The 17020-nt window shown below is 30.0% G+C and overlaps 1 protein-coding gene across 3 annotated transcripts in view; it reads left to right on the forward strand.

Annotated features, from left to right (window-relative positions):
• The window catches only part of CSMD3 (CUB and Sushi multiple domains 3), a 1111380-nt gene that overhangs the window by 437139 nt on the left and 657221 nt on the right, over nucleotides 1-17020 (forward strand). Inside the window, exon 7 of one of the 3 annotated variants that reach the window (XM_069466068.1) lies at nucleotides 1468-1779. The exons of the other annotated variants lie outside the window; for them this stretch is intronic. Within the exon in view, the coding sequence (XP_069322169.1) occupies nucleotides 1468-1779 (312 nt within the window). The remainder of the gene's footprint in view (nucleotides 1-1467; nucleotides 1780-17020) is intronic. 3 annotated transcript variants of the gene reach the window in all.

Below are 17020 nucleotides of genomic sequence, written 5' to 3' on the forward strand. Positions count from 1 at the left end.
AATTTTGAAATGTTGGGAAGAAAAGTATATAAAAAACATAATCCACTCTTGGGCTTTAAAAATACTCAGAAATTTTCTAACCAGAACCTATGATTCCTGATTAGTAGCTGCAGGTCCAAAATTCAATAATGTTTTTTCTTGTTAAGTATTTTAGCAGTCAAGAGCCTTTTAAATATATCCTTGTTCAGCTTCATGCTTCTATTATAAGATGACTTTTTTTTTTAATTGTGTAAAAGCGCTACACTATCAAGTACAACCTTTTATAAAATTTAAGTGAAGGGAAAAATAAAACCACATTTTGGCACTTTGAATACACATTTTAAATTATTAAAAAACTTTAATAAGGATAAGAATGTGATAATATTACACAGACAGACAGACAGACACACACACACACACACACACCATAAAATGCATATGAAATATTTGGAAATTCCCAGCCAACAGCACAACAAAATGACAATAGTCAACAATAAGTTATGGTATACTTCAAAATAACTAAAAGTGTGGAATTGCAGTATTCCCAATACAAAGAAATGATGAATACTTGAGGTGGTGGATACCTCAATTACCCTAAATTTGATTATTATACATTGTATGTCTGTATCAAAACATCACATGTACCCTATAAATATGTAAAGTATTATGTTCCCATAATAATTAAAGATTAAAAAAACTATTGTTGTATTAAAGTTCCGTGGTGACTAATAGTTAATTTTCAAACACTTCTAAATTGAATAATTTGTTTAATTTTAAGATCAAAGTTGGTTAATCTAAAATTTTTCTTAATGATAGCAAAAAATTTTAACTAATTTAAAAATGCACCAAATTCTAAAGTATATTTTTATCATGACATTGAATATTTTACCATGTCTACTGTTTTTTGGTAAGTGAGGTTAAGATAGACATTTACATACAGTAATTATTGTAGAGTCTCATTTTGTTCATCATTTTGTTTTCATTTTGTCTTTGATTTTAAATTCTCTTTCTTCACTTGCTTATCTTAAAATAGAAAATTTTGATATTTTTCCCAGAAGTTATGAAGAGATATGGCATGGACTATTCAAAGCATACTTTTGAGAAAAGTATGGTTACATAATTACTCATTCCATTGAAACCCTGTCACTTGCCAGAAATTTGTTGCTAAAATTCATCTGTAAACTTAATAAAAGATTGATTCAGGGCCACATAAAGGGCTTACTCTTTCACTTTCACTTTGTTCCCCCTAATGTATTACAGTTAAAATATGGTGTATATTGTATGTAATATCTATCCGTAAGTTGATAGATACAAACAAACTGACAGATCTGGTGTTCTTCACATTTTAGTGGTGTGTTTGTGTTTTACTTTTTCATGTTGATTATCCTTAAGGTAATAGAAGAGAATATAATTGATTAAACTTATCAGAAAAAAAAAAAACAAAATTTAAAAGAAAAAGTTAGCATCTAGTGCTACTGTGTCCCACAGGTTCTTCTACATTGACCCACACTACCTCCACTGGTGAGTTAGAGGAGCATAACAGGACTACCACTGGTGCTATTGCTGTTGCTAGCACACCTGCAGATGTTACTGTATCCAGTGTTACAGCTGTCACCATCCATAGACTTTCCGAGGAACAGCGAGAGCAAGTTACGAATCTCAGAAATTCAGGTCTGGACCCCAACACGTCCAAGGACGGGCTCTCTCCTCATCAAGCAGATACACAAAGTACAAGGAGAAGACCAAGACATGCTGAACAGATAGAAAGAACTAAAGAACTTGCAGTTGTTACTCATAGAGGTATTGGATGTTATTTTACTTGTGCACATTTAGTTACAGCCAAAGCTATATTTTGGTAATGATTCTAATGAGACAATGAGCTGAAAGAGAGCCAAGATGTAGAAAATGAAAGAAAGAATTCAAAGTAGCTGAAAAATATAGATAGTATCAGCCAAAACTGGAATAATTTGAAAGCACAGGAACTAAAATTTAAAAAAGTAATAAAGTGCAATGCAAATTTTGGAGGGGGAATGGATAAGAGTAGAAAGGAAAGAATTCATAAACAGGATAGTAAAAACAAGTACTAAATAGCTATTACCTTTTACACACTAGTATGATTTTGACATAACAGGAAAATAAAGTAGCCAGTTTTTATTAAGTGCACATATTTACACATAGATGATTTATCTTATGTAGTAATTTTCAATGGTTGCATGAGATTTTTGTGTTATACATATGGTAATTAACATGAGAAAATAGAAAATTTGGGGAAAATAGAAACATTATGTCTGGTGATTGTTTTATATAGCATATTCTTTTATTTCTAAATTACCTATTTCCTGACCCATATGATTATACTGAGAGCAGATTTCTTGTTTCCAAAAGGTAACAGCTATTCATTGATATTAGGGCTCCAAAATTTAAGTATTCCTTAATTTCCTAATTTACTTTGTAGAGGAAAAAAATACCACAAAACCAAATCATATATTGGTAATTTTCTACTCAATTAATATAAGTCTACCTTTCACAAAATTGTGGAGCAAACATATTTTTCTGTTTCTTGGTGGCAAGTATCACAGAGCAGTTTAGGAAAAAAATCAATGTAGTATAAAGATAAAAAGTATTTATTTATATCAATATATGCATCAGTGAGACATATTAATTAATTGAAAATATTAATTGAAAGTATTTCAAATACAAAATATCTACTCCATTTCCAACTTATCATCACATATTCTCTAAACTGGCTATGGTTTATGTAGCATATTTAGTTTATACAGACGATGATGTAAGTAATGGAAAACCATTCAATGCTTAGAGCACATGAAGGAGAGAAATCAAGACATTTTTACATAAGTTAATTGAAAATCATATCAAAATATATCAGAAGTTCATTTCCATTAGAATTTATACTGAACGTACTTACTTTGATTTTTCTTTACTAAGATATTCTGAAATGAATTTTTAACATGTGGTAGTTTCCTTTAAAGGATTAAATCAACATCACCTTGCTTCTCTATTCACATTCCTACCGTGAATATTACCACTCCTAAGAACATATGATTTGCTTAATCAAGTAAACAGTTTCTTATTATTAATAGGAATTAAAAATGGGTATAAATTATATTAAAATAATGATTAAGGAACAAAAATTTATTTAGTTTTTTTTATTCTCTTTGCATGAGCTAACTTGATAAACTACCCAGTAATCGTTTTACCACACATCAGATAGAAGGAGGGTAATTTCTGGCATAAGTTTATTGTTAAAATGAACTACTAATACAAATCCTGCTTTAGCCAAAGTTTGCCCTAAGTGATGTGTGAAACTTTGTGGTTACAAATTAATATTTTGTAGCACTATAAACAATAATTCAGATTGAAAAGAGAAAAGGTCGTAGTAAATTATTAGAAAAATAAAATAATTTGAGATGATTCCATATAAAGTTTTAAGAATATTCAAGTAAATTTCAATTAAGCATCAAGAGTACTTTCTTGTTAGATTCCGAATCTGCTCAAACTTTCTCAATTGTTATCATAATCTCCCAGTGCTATTTGAGAGCCTGCACCTGTTTAACCTTTTTCCATATTCTCTTTAAAATGGTGTTTTAAAATGTATATTCATTCAGTATTGCCATCTACCTTGGAGATAAATATTCTTCAGGTATTCATGTTTAAATTAAATGTAAAACACCATATGTAAAACATTTTGAATGTTATATTCATCAGTATTTTCAGATTATTCTCATTGACTTAAATTGCTATAATACTTTTATCAAGTCTCTATGTTAATTAAGGTCAGTTTTCCATTTTTTCTTGTGTAACCTACCACTATTTCAATGATTTCAGTTTGCTACTTATCTGTTGTGTTTTAGACACAAACTATTAACATTATGGGCAAAGAAATGTCAATATTAAGAGTAAAGGAAATCTATTATCTATGTCTACTGCTTAACATATTTTAAAAAAACCTTCAAAATTTAGCTGTATTTTCAGACATGAAACAATCTTCAAAGACTTGATTCCTAGAAGGTCTGAATTTCTAAATTGAAATTGGCTGACATCAAAGCAGTGTTCTTTAAAAAAGAAAGTAATTTAAGCTCAAACAACATGCTTAAAATGCTTGCTGAGTACCAGATTCTGTTCAAGGGGAAATAAAGATTAATAATACAAGTCCCTTTCTTTCAAGAAATTGCAGTACAGTTGAGGTGAGGACATAGAGAAACCTGTTCTGGTGGTACAAGGAGGATTTTGTAAAACTAATGCTGATCAGAGTACGAAAGAAGTGATAAGATATTTACACAGGCGGAGAGAGTAATTTACATTACTTTTAAGTTAGGAGTCAGTAAACATAATCCAAAACCAATCGCATAATTTGTTCTAGATATTTCAGAAAAAAAATTTCCGTACTTTTCTAATCTGTTCTCCACAATGTATTCAGAATAACCTTTTTAAAATGAAAATCTGATAGCATTCTACTGTTTTAAAGCTTTCAGTGATTTGTCAATGACCTTAGAAATAAAGCCAAGACTTGGTGATGACACATGGAAACTTGCATGATCTGGCTTTTGCCCGTATTTCCAAATTCAACTCATGCAACTTTCACAATCACTCCTTTTTTTTTTTTTTCCCAAATACAATTTATTTTAGTTTGTTCAAACACATCATGTTTTTTTTTAAACCTCAAGCCACTCTAGTAAGATATTCCTTGTTTGTTTTAACCAGATCATTCTAATTCCCTTTTCAGGATTTATCTTAAATTTTTACCTCTAAGAAGGTTAGCTCTTCCTCTCATAACCCCCCATTGTGGCCTGCGCTTTCCCTGTTCTTGTAATCACCAGCCCTATGACTTTTCTGTAAATTTTAAGCTCTCTGGGATAAGGAGTCCGTGGGTCTTATTCATGCTGCATTCCCAGTGCCTAGTACAGTTTCTAACCAATAGATATATTTAGAAAGTATTTGTTAAACTAAAGAATAAATACATACAGTTTCACTAGCTAGAAGATTCACTTAAATTACTTGGAGGCTTGAAATCATCTTCTTCAATATAATGAAATATCTACATATTTCAGTATTAAAAATAATTAATGGCTTCATTTTGTCACAGTTATAAAAAGACCAGTGTTTTTTTTTTTTAAGAAGAAAACCATTTTGAAGGCAGCAATATTCTAATGAACACATAATAGCATACTGCTTTCAATATATTACTGTTTCAAAATTTACAAAATGAAACAGGATATAAATGCCTTGCTTATAGCCCTTGTACATTTATAAAATCAAAGAAATTTTATAATCAAACACTAGAAAATGATAAAGTCAATAAATTTCACATAAACGAATATTGATAATACAATGTATATTATTTTGCTGAAGTTAATTACCATCTGAAGCATAAATATGACAGAGATTGTGATAGCATAGGTTCCTTTGATGTCGCAAGTCCCTGCTATTTTGCATTGTGGGGAAATTCTGTATTTTTTTATTTTCTACTCACTCTGCAATTAAACTTTCAGTTTTGTAGTGTATTTTGATTATTACTACTCCTCAATTTATCTACCTTCATAACCTGGGGCAATTAAAACATTTATAAGTGCCATTAATATTATTATGAACACAAAGAAAACATGGAAAATGAAGTTGCACACAATGTTTGGTAATTGGTTCATGTGTGTAGGCTCAAATCTATTTGGTAATTTATGATAAATAAATCAACTCACTACAACTATTTTATTATAAATAATAGCTGTAAAGTTAATGAATAATCTGGAAAAAACTTAGAATATTCATCAAAGATAATTTCAATTCTCTATAGGATACTATTCAAATTAATTTTCTTACTGTATTATAGTTAAAATATCAGTAATACACTTTAAATTATCTTATTAAAATAAAATTTTACTTTCAGCTCATTCTCAGTAATAGAAAATTATTTCCAATTTTCTTCATTTGAAGAATTTTTGGACATTACGACAGAAAAAACTAAAAGAGAAAGAAAATACTAGTAAGGTTAGTTTAGATCTTCTTGAAACTATCTATTAATATTAACACCACACCACACTTTTGCTGTGTTAGCGTCCAGTAGTCCTCAAAATGAGAATTCAATATTTATAGACTGGATTGTAGTTCACTGTTGCCACTATGTGTGAGAGCTTATTTAGGTCACATGAACTATTACAGCTCGATCTACATATTTGTAAAATAGTTGTTGTAACATGACAGTATTACATCAGGATTATTGTGAGCATTAAACTTGATAGTGGTTAGCGGTGCCAAAATCTCTTAGGTATTTTCTCTCAAGGGAAAGACAAAACTAAATTGCTTACTGTCAACGTTGTGTTTTGGGGCCAGAGAACTAGGCTGAGTCTAAGCTCTGCCCATTGTTAGCTTTATGACTTTGAACAGTAAGTTCAATTTGCAAAGCTGCAACTTCTTAGTAACTGAGAATATCTTCCTCAAAAGGTAGTTGTCTTAAAATATTTAGCACAGTTACTGACTTAAATGTTCAAAAATACTAATTATTGTGACTTTAGTATTTACCAAATGTTTTAGCTCTTGCTATGTGCATGACATTATAGTACATAGTAGATATATAAGACTGAACAATACTGTCTATGCCATAGAGTAGTCTATACAACTTTAAATAAAAAGAATAACAAATTTATTATGAGAAACACTACACTTCCATAGGCTACTGAATTACAGTGGAGGGACTGATTACCTCTTTTACTTCTTAATGTAAAAGTCAAGGAAGGCTGCACACCAAAAATTTGAACTAATTCTTGAAGGACGAAAAAAAGTTTGAAACTAGTAAATTGTGTTTATATTATTAAGACCCATAGAAATTACTTGGAGTAGATATTTGGACTGAGTAGAAATATGATGAATCTATAACCAAAATAAATAAACTATTCAACTATGTTTACATAGTATAAGTAAGCTTAAAAACAATTCATGTTTTTGTTTTACAAAATATAGAGATTTTTAAACTTAGATAAACTATCCAAGTGCACAAAACACAGATTTTTAAACTTAGTAAACTATCCAAGTGCTTAAAATTAGATAATTAATATTGAGTGATATTTAAAAATTAATCAAAAGTTTGCTGCCTTAACTCTAAGATCTCTTTTGATGTTATTTCTTAATATTTACTTAAAATACCTTTTCAATTATCTCTAAACCCCACCGTTAAAAATTATAACCCTAAAGATTTTAATTCAAAGTTGGCTTAAAATAGAAGAATCCATACAATAATATGATTAAAAAATAATAAGTAAAGTATCCTGTATTTGTAGAATTATCTATTTAGAATTAGATGACATCTTTCAGATCATCTGCTAAAATACATTTATTTTACATAGGAAATTGTAGTCTGGCAGAGACTGCATAAAAACCCAGTCTTCATATTTTTAAACTATAGTCATTCATTTAAGATTCTTTGGGGTCCAATGTATGCAAAGCCTTGTATTAAGGGATGTTAAGGTTAGACAAACACAGATTATAAGAACAATTTGATGTTCTTCTTCAAGAAGTTATTAGTCACATTATACAATTTTAAAAATAATAATGAAAGTGTGTTTTACTCCACAGTAATTTATTTTAAGATTGCCTTTCTTGGAAATTGTAGAATGATATTTCTATTACTATTTTTTTCAATATGTGGATAAGTTTTGTCAGCGGTTAATGAACAGTATTGGTAGTTGTTTTCAAGTACAAAATTTGGATATAGTCTTCTGGAAAAGTTTCCATATACATATATAATAATCATTATTTTTATTGTATTCCCAGTAGAAATTTAACTTAGATGACCACAATATCCTGTGGAGTCAAATATGTATTATGAAGTTTTATAAATATTACTGCTGTTTGTTTTGACATAGTGTAGTCAATTATTCCACAGTATGTTTAATGCTAATGATACCATCAATAGGTTTTAGTTTGGTTAATAAAGTAACATAAAATCATGTTTAACTGAGATTGAATATGATATAGACCTTTCTCCCTCAAAACTAGAACTTAAAAGAAAATCTAGTTTAATTATCATTTTTACATAAGAAAAAATTATTTAATATTTTTAAATGAAAGGAAAGAATGGTTTCTTCAATGCAAAGCAATTTATTTTAGGTCAGCAATATTAATCCAAACAAAGCAGAAATTTTTATTTTTACCGTAATTGATATTTTTTCAAGTAAGATCATCTGAACATTTACATGGTTCAACAAAAATGAGAAAACAGCACACTCCCAGATAAATCTCCACATTACATTTCTAGTTTATTTTAGAAGTTAAGATTCTCTCTTATGTAACCACTTTGTTCCAAAACTGGTTCCACATTGTAATACACTGTAAGCTCTACTGTGTGAAAGTAACAGTCATTACATTCCTGCTATGTTCCCATCACTAATATGTTATATGCTCATAGGTAAAATATATTTTAAATATTTTCAAGTTTTTGTAAGCAATTCATACTATTTAAAAAAATTCTATTAATGCTCTTAAAGAGTATACATTTCTAAATCCAAAATAAGTTGTTTGATATTTTTTAATTCTTCATAAGCATTATCACAATACAGAAGTTAATTTATGGGTAGTTACTTTATTCATACACACACACACACACACACACACACACCCATCAAGTAATCAAGTATCAGAGTTTTATTGAGCATCTTATCTTTTACTAAGGATGTGATGAATTCAAAGTATATTATATTTGGTCTCTATTTCCAAAGGAAAAGTTGTAGAAATTAGATTATAGAGAATAATTATAGGCAAATTAGAAAATAAAGAACTACCATGGCATGAGTATGATATGTGAGTGAGGATGAGTTTTAACAGTCTTCAAATGTCTGATATGATGTTCTATGTAAGAGAGATCAAACATATCTTGTGGCATATCTTGTAGGAGTTGGTGTATGGCACCATAGGATAATACAATGTGGGCTATTATAAAGAGGACAATTCTAACATTCAGTTTTGGTCAAATATAGATTCTTTGCTTCAGGAATCAGTGAATTCCTGAAGAAATCCAAGCATAGATTTATGGATTGGCAAATTGGGTGTTTAGAAATCACTGAAGCATAAAATAGTGTCTTAATAATAAAATTGCTACTGTCCCAATTCTAAAAGTCTGTTGTTCTATCCAGAGATAGTACATATTAATTAACATATTTATCATCACGTTATATTTTCTCTTGGTGTTGAGCTGATATATATTTATTTTTATGATTATTTAATTTTATAGCCAAAGCAACCATAGAAGTGGCCATTGCTACCATCAAGGAATTTAGAGAATGGCAGTCTATTTATCTCATTATAGGTGAACTCAGCCACATATACATTTGTTTCTGGGCCCAATGCCCATATCTGTGCCTTAAATTTCAAAACTCTTCCATTTGAGGGCCCAATCCTAGCTTATCTTTTAGGCAGTGTTATATCTAACAACATATGACATTGTTATTCTTACTTTTTTCATTTATGTTCTACTATTCATTCATTCATCATTCATTCAATTTTCTTTCTTTTTCTTATCTCTATTTTTTCTTGGCTTTCTTTCTCTCTCTTTCTTTCCTTTAATTATTTCCTTTCTCTTTTTCTTTTTATTTCTTTTTTTTCACAAATATTTGCTGAGTACCAAGCTCTCTTTCACTTGTTGGGAATACAGTATGGAACAAAACTAAGTAGACCCTGCCTCATTGAACTTATATTCAAGGAGAGAAAAATATAGTAGACAAATAAACAAATAATTATCTGATGGTAATAAGGGTTGTGGAGAAATCAAAACAGGCTATGTGATATATGGGTTGCGACCTTAGACTGGAAAGTTAGAAAAGGCCTCTTTGAAGAATTAAAATTTAAACTGAGACCTAAATAACAGGAAGGAGACAGGTGTGCTCTTGGAGCTACGCTTTGCCATTTTCTAGAGAGAGTCAGAGAAGAAATCATACCAGGCAGAGAAAGCAGCTAGATAGAGCTTGAGTTTTACTTGAGAAAAATAAAGCCCAGTATTCCTGGAGTTCAAAGCACAAGGAGTAATGTAGATGAAGTTGAACACATAGACAGGAAACAGACTATTTGTCTCCTAGGTCTTGGAAAAAAAAGCTTTATTTTAATCTAAGCCATTAGTACATTTTAGCAGAAAAGTGATATTATCTAATATACTTTTTAAAGAAGTCACATTAGCAAGAATTTGAAGAAGTTAGTTTAAGTAAATAAGAGCAGGCAAACAAATTAGTCAATTATACAGAAGTATAATTAACAGTTGATAGTGACTTGGAGTCTATGGCTTAGACTATGCTTTTCAAACTTCAGTGTGGACACAAATCATCTATCAGTCCTATTCAGATGCAGATTGTGGCTTGATGGGATTGGAGTTGGATCTGAGATTCTGCATTTCTAACAAGTCTCCAGATTATGCAAATACATTGCATAGCAAAAACTTAGATGAGGATGATTATCGTGGTGAGAGAGCAACATATATCAGACAGTTCTAACACTGTCCACTCCCCATGAGAAGTTTTTCTCCACTAGAATAATCATGATGTTGATAATCTATCTCAAATAACATAGGAACAGCTAAACTTTAATTCCATAAGGATGACTATAATGGTGGCAAATTTATGCTCGAAAGGGATATTTTAGGACAGATGAATTTTTCTGGATCAATCTTAATGACAGTGATTAATTGTGTCAACTGTTAAGAATGGCTGAGCTATTGACATTCATTATGATTTTACTGGATCACTGAATGAATGGATGAATGATGAAATCAATACCACGTAAAATTTTAGCTCATAATTATAATGTATACCCTAAATTATATGCCTTGAATGGATATTATTTTTAAATGCATCAAATAACAAAAAAAAAAAACCACTAAATTTAGTTTTCCTTTTTTAGAATGTTTCAAATCTCTGAAAGGCTGCTAGATGAAGGTAAATCAGTGAAAAAAGAAAAGTGATAGGGAGGTGGATGATGAGAAATTACTTAATGGGTACAGTGTACATTATTTGGATGATGGATACACTAGAAGCCCAGACTTCTCCATTAAGCTATAAATTCATGTAACAAAATTGCACTTGGACCCCTTACATTTATAAAAAGAAAAAAAGTATACAAAAACGTATTGCCAAATGAAAAATCTCTAACCATCATCTTCTTATTTTATATAAATGGTAAAAGTGTGTTTCCTCCTTGAATTCCCAAGTCCTTCATGAGACTAACTGATAAATTGATGTTCATAGCATCTTTAAAGCATAAATAATAGTAGACTGGAGAATTTATAACTTTTAAAAAGTTATCTGGTTACATATGATTCTTATAAGATACTTTCATTTATTTAATTATTATTAATTTGGATGTGAGAACTTTGATATTGGTAAATACTTGTAACAGAAAGGAAATTGTCGACATTCGGGATAGAGAATTACATACAAATAACTGACTATTATGTGCTTTCTCAATATCTTGTCATTTTTTTGGTTTTTCTCATTGTTCTCTTGACTTCTCTATATTATTTTGTGGAAAGTTATGCTCAATGTTGATATTGTAGCAATTTAAAAATCCATATCCAGATATGTACCAATTTATTATTCAAATACATAATTATTTATTGAATATCATCCTCATTTTCTATTCCATTACCATATTTCATGACATTTGTGAAATTGTCAAAACAATGTCATTCATAACAGTAAATATATTTTTATATTTCTAATTATTTTACTTTTTTTAATAAGTTGCTTTCATGAAGAATGAAGAGAAAAAATAAAATGTTAGAATTAACTTGTTAACAGTTTGGTACATTTTCAAAAGGTCTTAGATAAAAGTACTCTGAATGCCTAAGAACTTGAATGACAATATTAAGCAATGAAAATTTATTTTGCTCAAAAATGGCAAATCAGCAAGTAACCATTTTAACATTTCTATCAAATGCTACCCTTCAAGCCATGCTTTTGAGTTAGTCCTATGCAGATATTTTAAGAATTTCTGATGACTCAATGTTCTTATTGTCTTTTGAGTAGGTCTTTAGGGAAACTTACACCTTTTCACATTAACTGGAACCATTATACTACTAATATAACAACAATCTTATTTCATAAATGCTCTTTTTTCAGGTATTCAGCCAAATTTTTATGCTCGCCAGTAATCATTAACCAGATATCTTGGTAGCTTATTCTTTATATTAACATATTATTTCTCATTTTTAGTAGAAATGGGCAAACAAGGAAAGATAATTATATGTTCTGAACTAATGGATAGGGAAGGCTTAACTTTAAAGATCAGAGATGAAAATAGTTTTGTGTGTAGCTGATTTCCTCAAATGGTTTACCCCAGCTTATTTTACCTGTCAATGATATGGTCACAGTGAATGTGACGTATGTGACATTTAAATAATTTTCCTTGTTAAAATATTTTGAAGGGGCTAGACTTTCTATTTGTGCTCAAAGCTGGTGCCAAAGCGGACTCCTCTGCCTTTTGCAGTATGAAGAAATGGTCCTATGTTAGAAACATTTTTATCTTGTTCAGAATTATTTCAGGGCATTTTCACCCACTTTTGCAACAAGCTGCTTTCCTTGCATGGAGTTTTCTAGAGCATATGGCTGCCCTGCTGTGCACAGAGTGAAATCACACAATTAATCTTTACAATTTTAGGAAGAGCAGAACCTTCAATATATGGAATAACAGCATGGCGTTAGGTTTAGGGTACGTTGTATAGGATATTTTTCTCTTCGCAATTATATCATTTGTATTCTAAATCATGGACTATTGCTTTTTACTGTTGATGTTTGATCTTTGTTTCTTTAAAATATTCTTCAAATGGCATTACTTCATAATACCAAATGAGATTAAAGTGATAGAAATTTCTAGATTAATTTCATCCAGATCCTAGAAAGATAGAGATTTTTCATTGAGTAGGTTTACATTAAGGAAGAAAAAAGTTTTATCAACTCTCCTGAACTTCTTCATTAGAAAAGAATGCAGCCAAAGATGATTTTACTAAAAAGACTAGATGATGATTTGGATTTCATATAGCAGTTGGTTTCTGCTACACCTTTTTTATTCATCTGTTCACACTTTTAAAATAAAGTATTATGAGGCTTCAAGCCATGGGATTATACTTGGCACTATCAGCATATAATCAATGTCTTTATTCAATATTAAATGAAACTTCCACTCTGTCTTAATTTAAAATGTACTTAAAGTCAGATATTACTGATTATTTATAGTTTAATATTATTAGCTTTGCATTTAAAAGAATAAATGAGGATAGGATACACTAATCCCATCTATTTGTGGTTTACTAAGATATACACTTGAGAGTTCTGATTGAATATATGGAATTCTGTTATTCATAGTCAGGTGATGGTATAAATGCTAGAATTGAAGTTTCAGAGTCAAATAAATGAAGATATGTATGACCTTAAGCAATCCACTTAACTCTTCTCCATTTCCACATCTGTAAAAAGGGGAAATAATATTGCATATATATTTAGTTAGATCTCAATAAGACAATATGTACAGAGTACCTAGTGCTTTGGACACATCACCAATAAATAATACCATTCCTTTATGAAGTCTTTACAAGAAGAAATCATACTCCAGTTATATAAAAATCCTTTAAGGTAAAGATAAATAAAGAAAACAATTAGCATAGAATTTTAAATTTCTTAGGTAGTTAATTTCCTTGTGGATAAAATATATAGCTTAATGCAATATTGATAGAGAATATTGGAAACAGGTATATATAGCTTAATTTAGCACCATTCATATTGATCTCATGTATAAGTTATACGAAAGTAATATGTAGTATTCAATTCATCTCACATTGCTATTAGCTCCATATATTTTCTTGCCAGTTACTCTTCTACTTCAATATAGCCAACTCATTTGAATTTCTTTTTATCTGCTCTATCTCTGTGAATTCTCTATGCTTCTTGTGGACTTAATTGCTAGAAAAGAATAAGTTGTGTGATCTAGATCTTTAAAACATTTTCTAAGAAACAAGTGAGCAACCACTGATAGGATGAGGAGCAACAGTCATCAGTAATTCTACCTGTATATTGCCCTTTGGATTTTTACAGTGGTCATAGACAAATTGAGAGATGTGCTGAATATGGTGCTTGAAATCTACATTTAAAATCAAATCTCTAATGATTTCCCTGTACCAGTGGTATACCCATCAGAATCCATTGGGAAACAAGAGACCATTGGCTAATTTACTTACAAAAGGACTATTTCCAAATGAATGATTATAAAGGAACCATGAGGGATCATGCTTTAACAAAGAGTAGTAACAGCTGGGCTGTTATGATTCCTAACTTCTTGGGATAAAGACTGTGAGATGTTGGACAGAGTCATATACTGCAGGCTGGCATGAAAGGACCAGCATCCTTTAATTAAACATCCTAGTCAACTCCAGTCAATGAAGTGGTGAGGAACCCTGTGGAATAAAAATCCTGATATCACTTTCCTCCCTCTCTCTGTCTTCCTGCTGGAATTTCCCAAAGGTTGAGGGAGTTTGTTGATAGAGTCTAGCACTTCAAAAAGTAAAATGTTCAAAAGAATCACCTGGGGATCTTGTTAAACCATAGATTCTAATTCAATAGGTCTTGGGTGGTGCTTCACATTTTTGCTTTTCTAACAAGCTCCCAGGCGATGCCAATGCTGCTAATGTAATGCCTCAATTTGTGTAGCAAGAATGTAGCCTATTTAGATCAACCTTATGGGCAGAGAACAAGGAGGGGAATGGGGAAAATGGATCTGGAAAGGCAAATGGACACATGGAACGTAGATGGGTTGTGATGACTGCCTTTCCATCTTGAATAGCCATGAAATTAGCAGAATAACTCTGCATATATACAGCTATCAGAGCCCGTCTGTATTTGTTTTAAACAAAATCCAGGTACTAATATGAGGTTTCTAGTGAAGAAATTAATAAAATGTAATAATATGAAATCACAGGGACGAAGGGATGTTGTTACTTATTAAAACAATCCCATTTCTTTTTTTAAATAATTTAAAATCATTCACTGTACTAATGAAATTTATAGTGAAAGAATATATTCATTGCTCATAGTCTTAAAGGAGTCATTAACTTTGGTCACTATTATTCAAGCAGTTGCTTATTTCCCAATTAATCTCATTTTAGAAGGCATTACAGTGTACATAAGTGATCTCTGATGTTGAATGTAAAACAAATATGTGATGTAAAATTACTTGATCTTCAGTAAGAAAATATTATTTTTTTCATGTTACATTTACACAATTTACACAGTGAAATTATCTGTGATAAAATTAATTTACTAAATGACAACAAAAATTATAAACAAAACAAAATCATTTGTGTTCTAGAGAATATGGTATGTCAAAACAAAAAAGGCATAAGAAAATGCATACATTGAGTGGATCTTTATATTAACTGTAGGACCATAGACAATTTAAAAAGTTAATTCATTTGAAGCTGTGAGAAAATAAGGATTAAAAACTTAATTAAATTAAAAGAAGACAATTTTAAAGTGTTAAAAGTATCTGTGAACCATACCAATGGTAACTCTTCCCATATGGTGACTTTTATTATGCCAGTTATAAGACTTTCTAAACAGAATATAAAAATCCCACATTTTTCATATAATCTTGACATTTTACAGCACACCATAACTGTAAGACCTGTTACGCCAAGGATTGCGGGTACATCTGCTGTTATCTGCATAAGTGTTAGGGATTCCTGAATTTGTTCCATTTCTACAAAGGAGGAAAGCCCATATACAAATTTTAGAGACTTTATCCAATCATTAGTTGTATGATTTCTCAGCCAATTATATAGACTGTTCACTATCTCCAAAACAAAAAAGTAGCAAAATTCAATCCATAATGCCTGTGAAAATTAAGCAGATTTTATAAAACATGATGTGTCCTTTTCATGCTCACCACTGTTCAGTTTCCCAAATGAAAAAATTTTACACTTATTTCTTAGTCTAAAATGGTTGAAATATAGGTTGCCAAAATTTAAAGTCCAGGTCTACCTTGTTTCAAGGTTGAGAACTTACAGCTTCAGGATTTTTTGTAAAATGGAATATGAGCCTGTACAGTAGTATCTTAAAATTATTCAATAATTTATTCATGTGTTCATATAACGTAATATGATTATATATAAGTATGTTTCTATATATTTCTATTAAACTTAATATTTTGATCAAAGATCTGGAGAGGTTTCTAACTTTGAATAAAAAAAGTAAAATGTAAGTTAGAAATCCAGGGAAAGTAGATAATTTCATTTGTATATCATCCCTACACAATGAAAAAGACATAATGGAAAATAGTTCAAAAAATTTAATATATTTCACGACCAATTAGAATGGCCTCTGAAACAGAATAGACCTTAAAATTATAAATGATAACAACATTAGTACAATTAACTAATATTTAAAGACTCTTGTTATATGTTGGTTTCTAGAATGTATTGTAGAATTTAAGCACAGGAGTAAAAAAGTAGTACTATATGTGATTATATACTTTCTTTCAGCTAAAAATTGAGCATAACATTCATTTTATACTTATGTACACATTCTATAGGCAACAATAACTGCTAGCCATAAATGAGTATGGTAGCAGAAATAGAAGTTTAAGATTAAAAATATCGGGATATCTGAAAAATGTTATTTATCTCTAGTGATTTTTAAAATGGATAGTACATTAAGATTTTTAGTGATTATAAAAATGAATATATAGCATTTCTTAATAAACTTAATTAGTCCAATTACACGATTTTGAATTTGAAAAGCTCTTAGATATCCCATACCCCTAATATGTATATTTCTTCAAATGAATTTTTTTGTGCTTTTCAACATATTTAGTTGCACCACTACTTTTCTCATCAAAAGTGAACATTATTGTTTCTATTTATACAAAGTATATCTTCTTATTTTTAATATATTGTTAAATAAAATATTTTTCAAAAAGATTCATGAGCCGCTTGGTAGTATGTTGCTGAATTTTCTATTATACCTTCTTTCTATATAATCCAGAAACATGATCTAATTGCAGC

The sequence above is a fragment of the Eulemur rufifrons genome, chromosome 3, assembly GCF_041146395.1.
Source record: "Eulemur rufifrons isolate Redbay chromosome 3, OSU_ERuf_1, whole genome shotgun sequence".
Classification (NCBI taxonomy): Eukaryota; Metazoa; Chordata; class Mammalia; order Primates; family Lemuridae; genus Eulemur; species Eulemur rufifrons.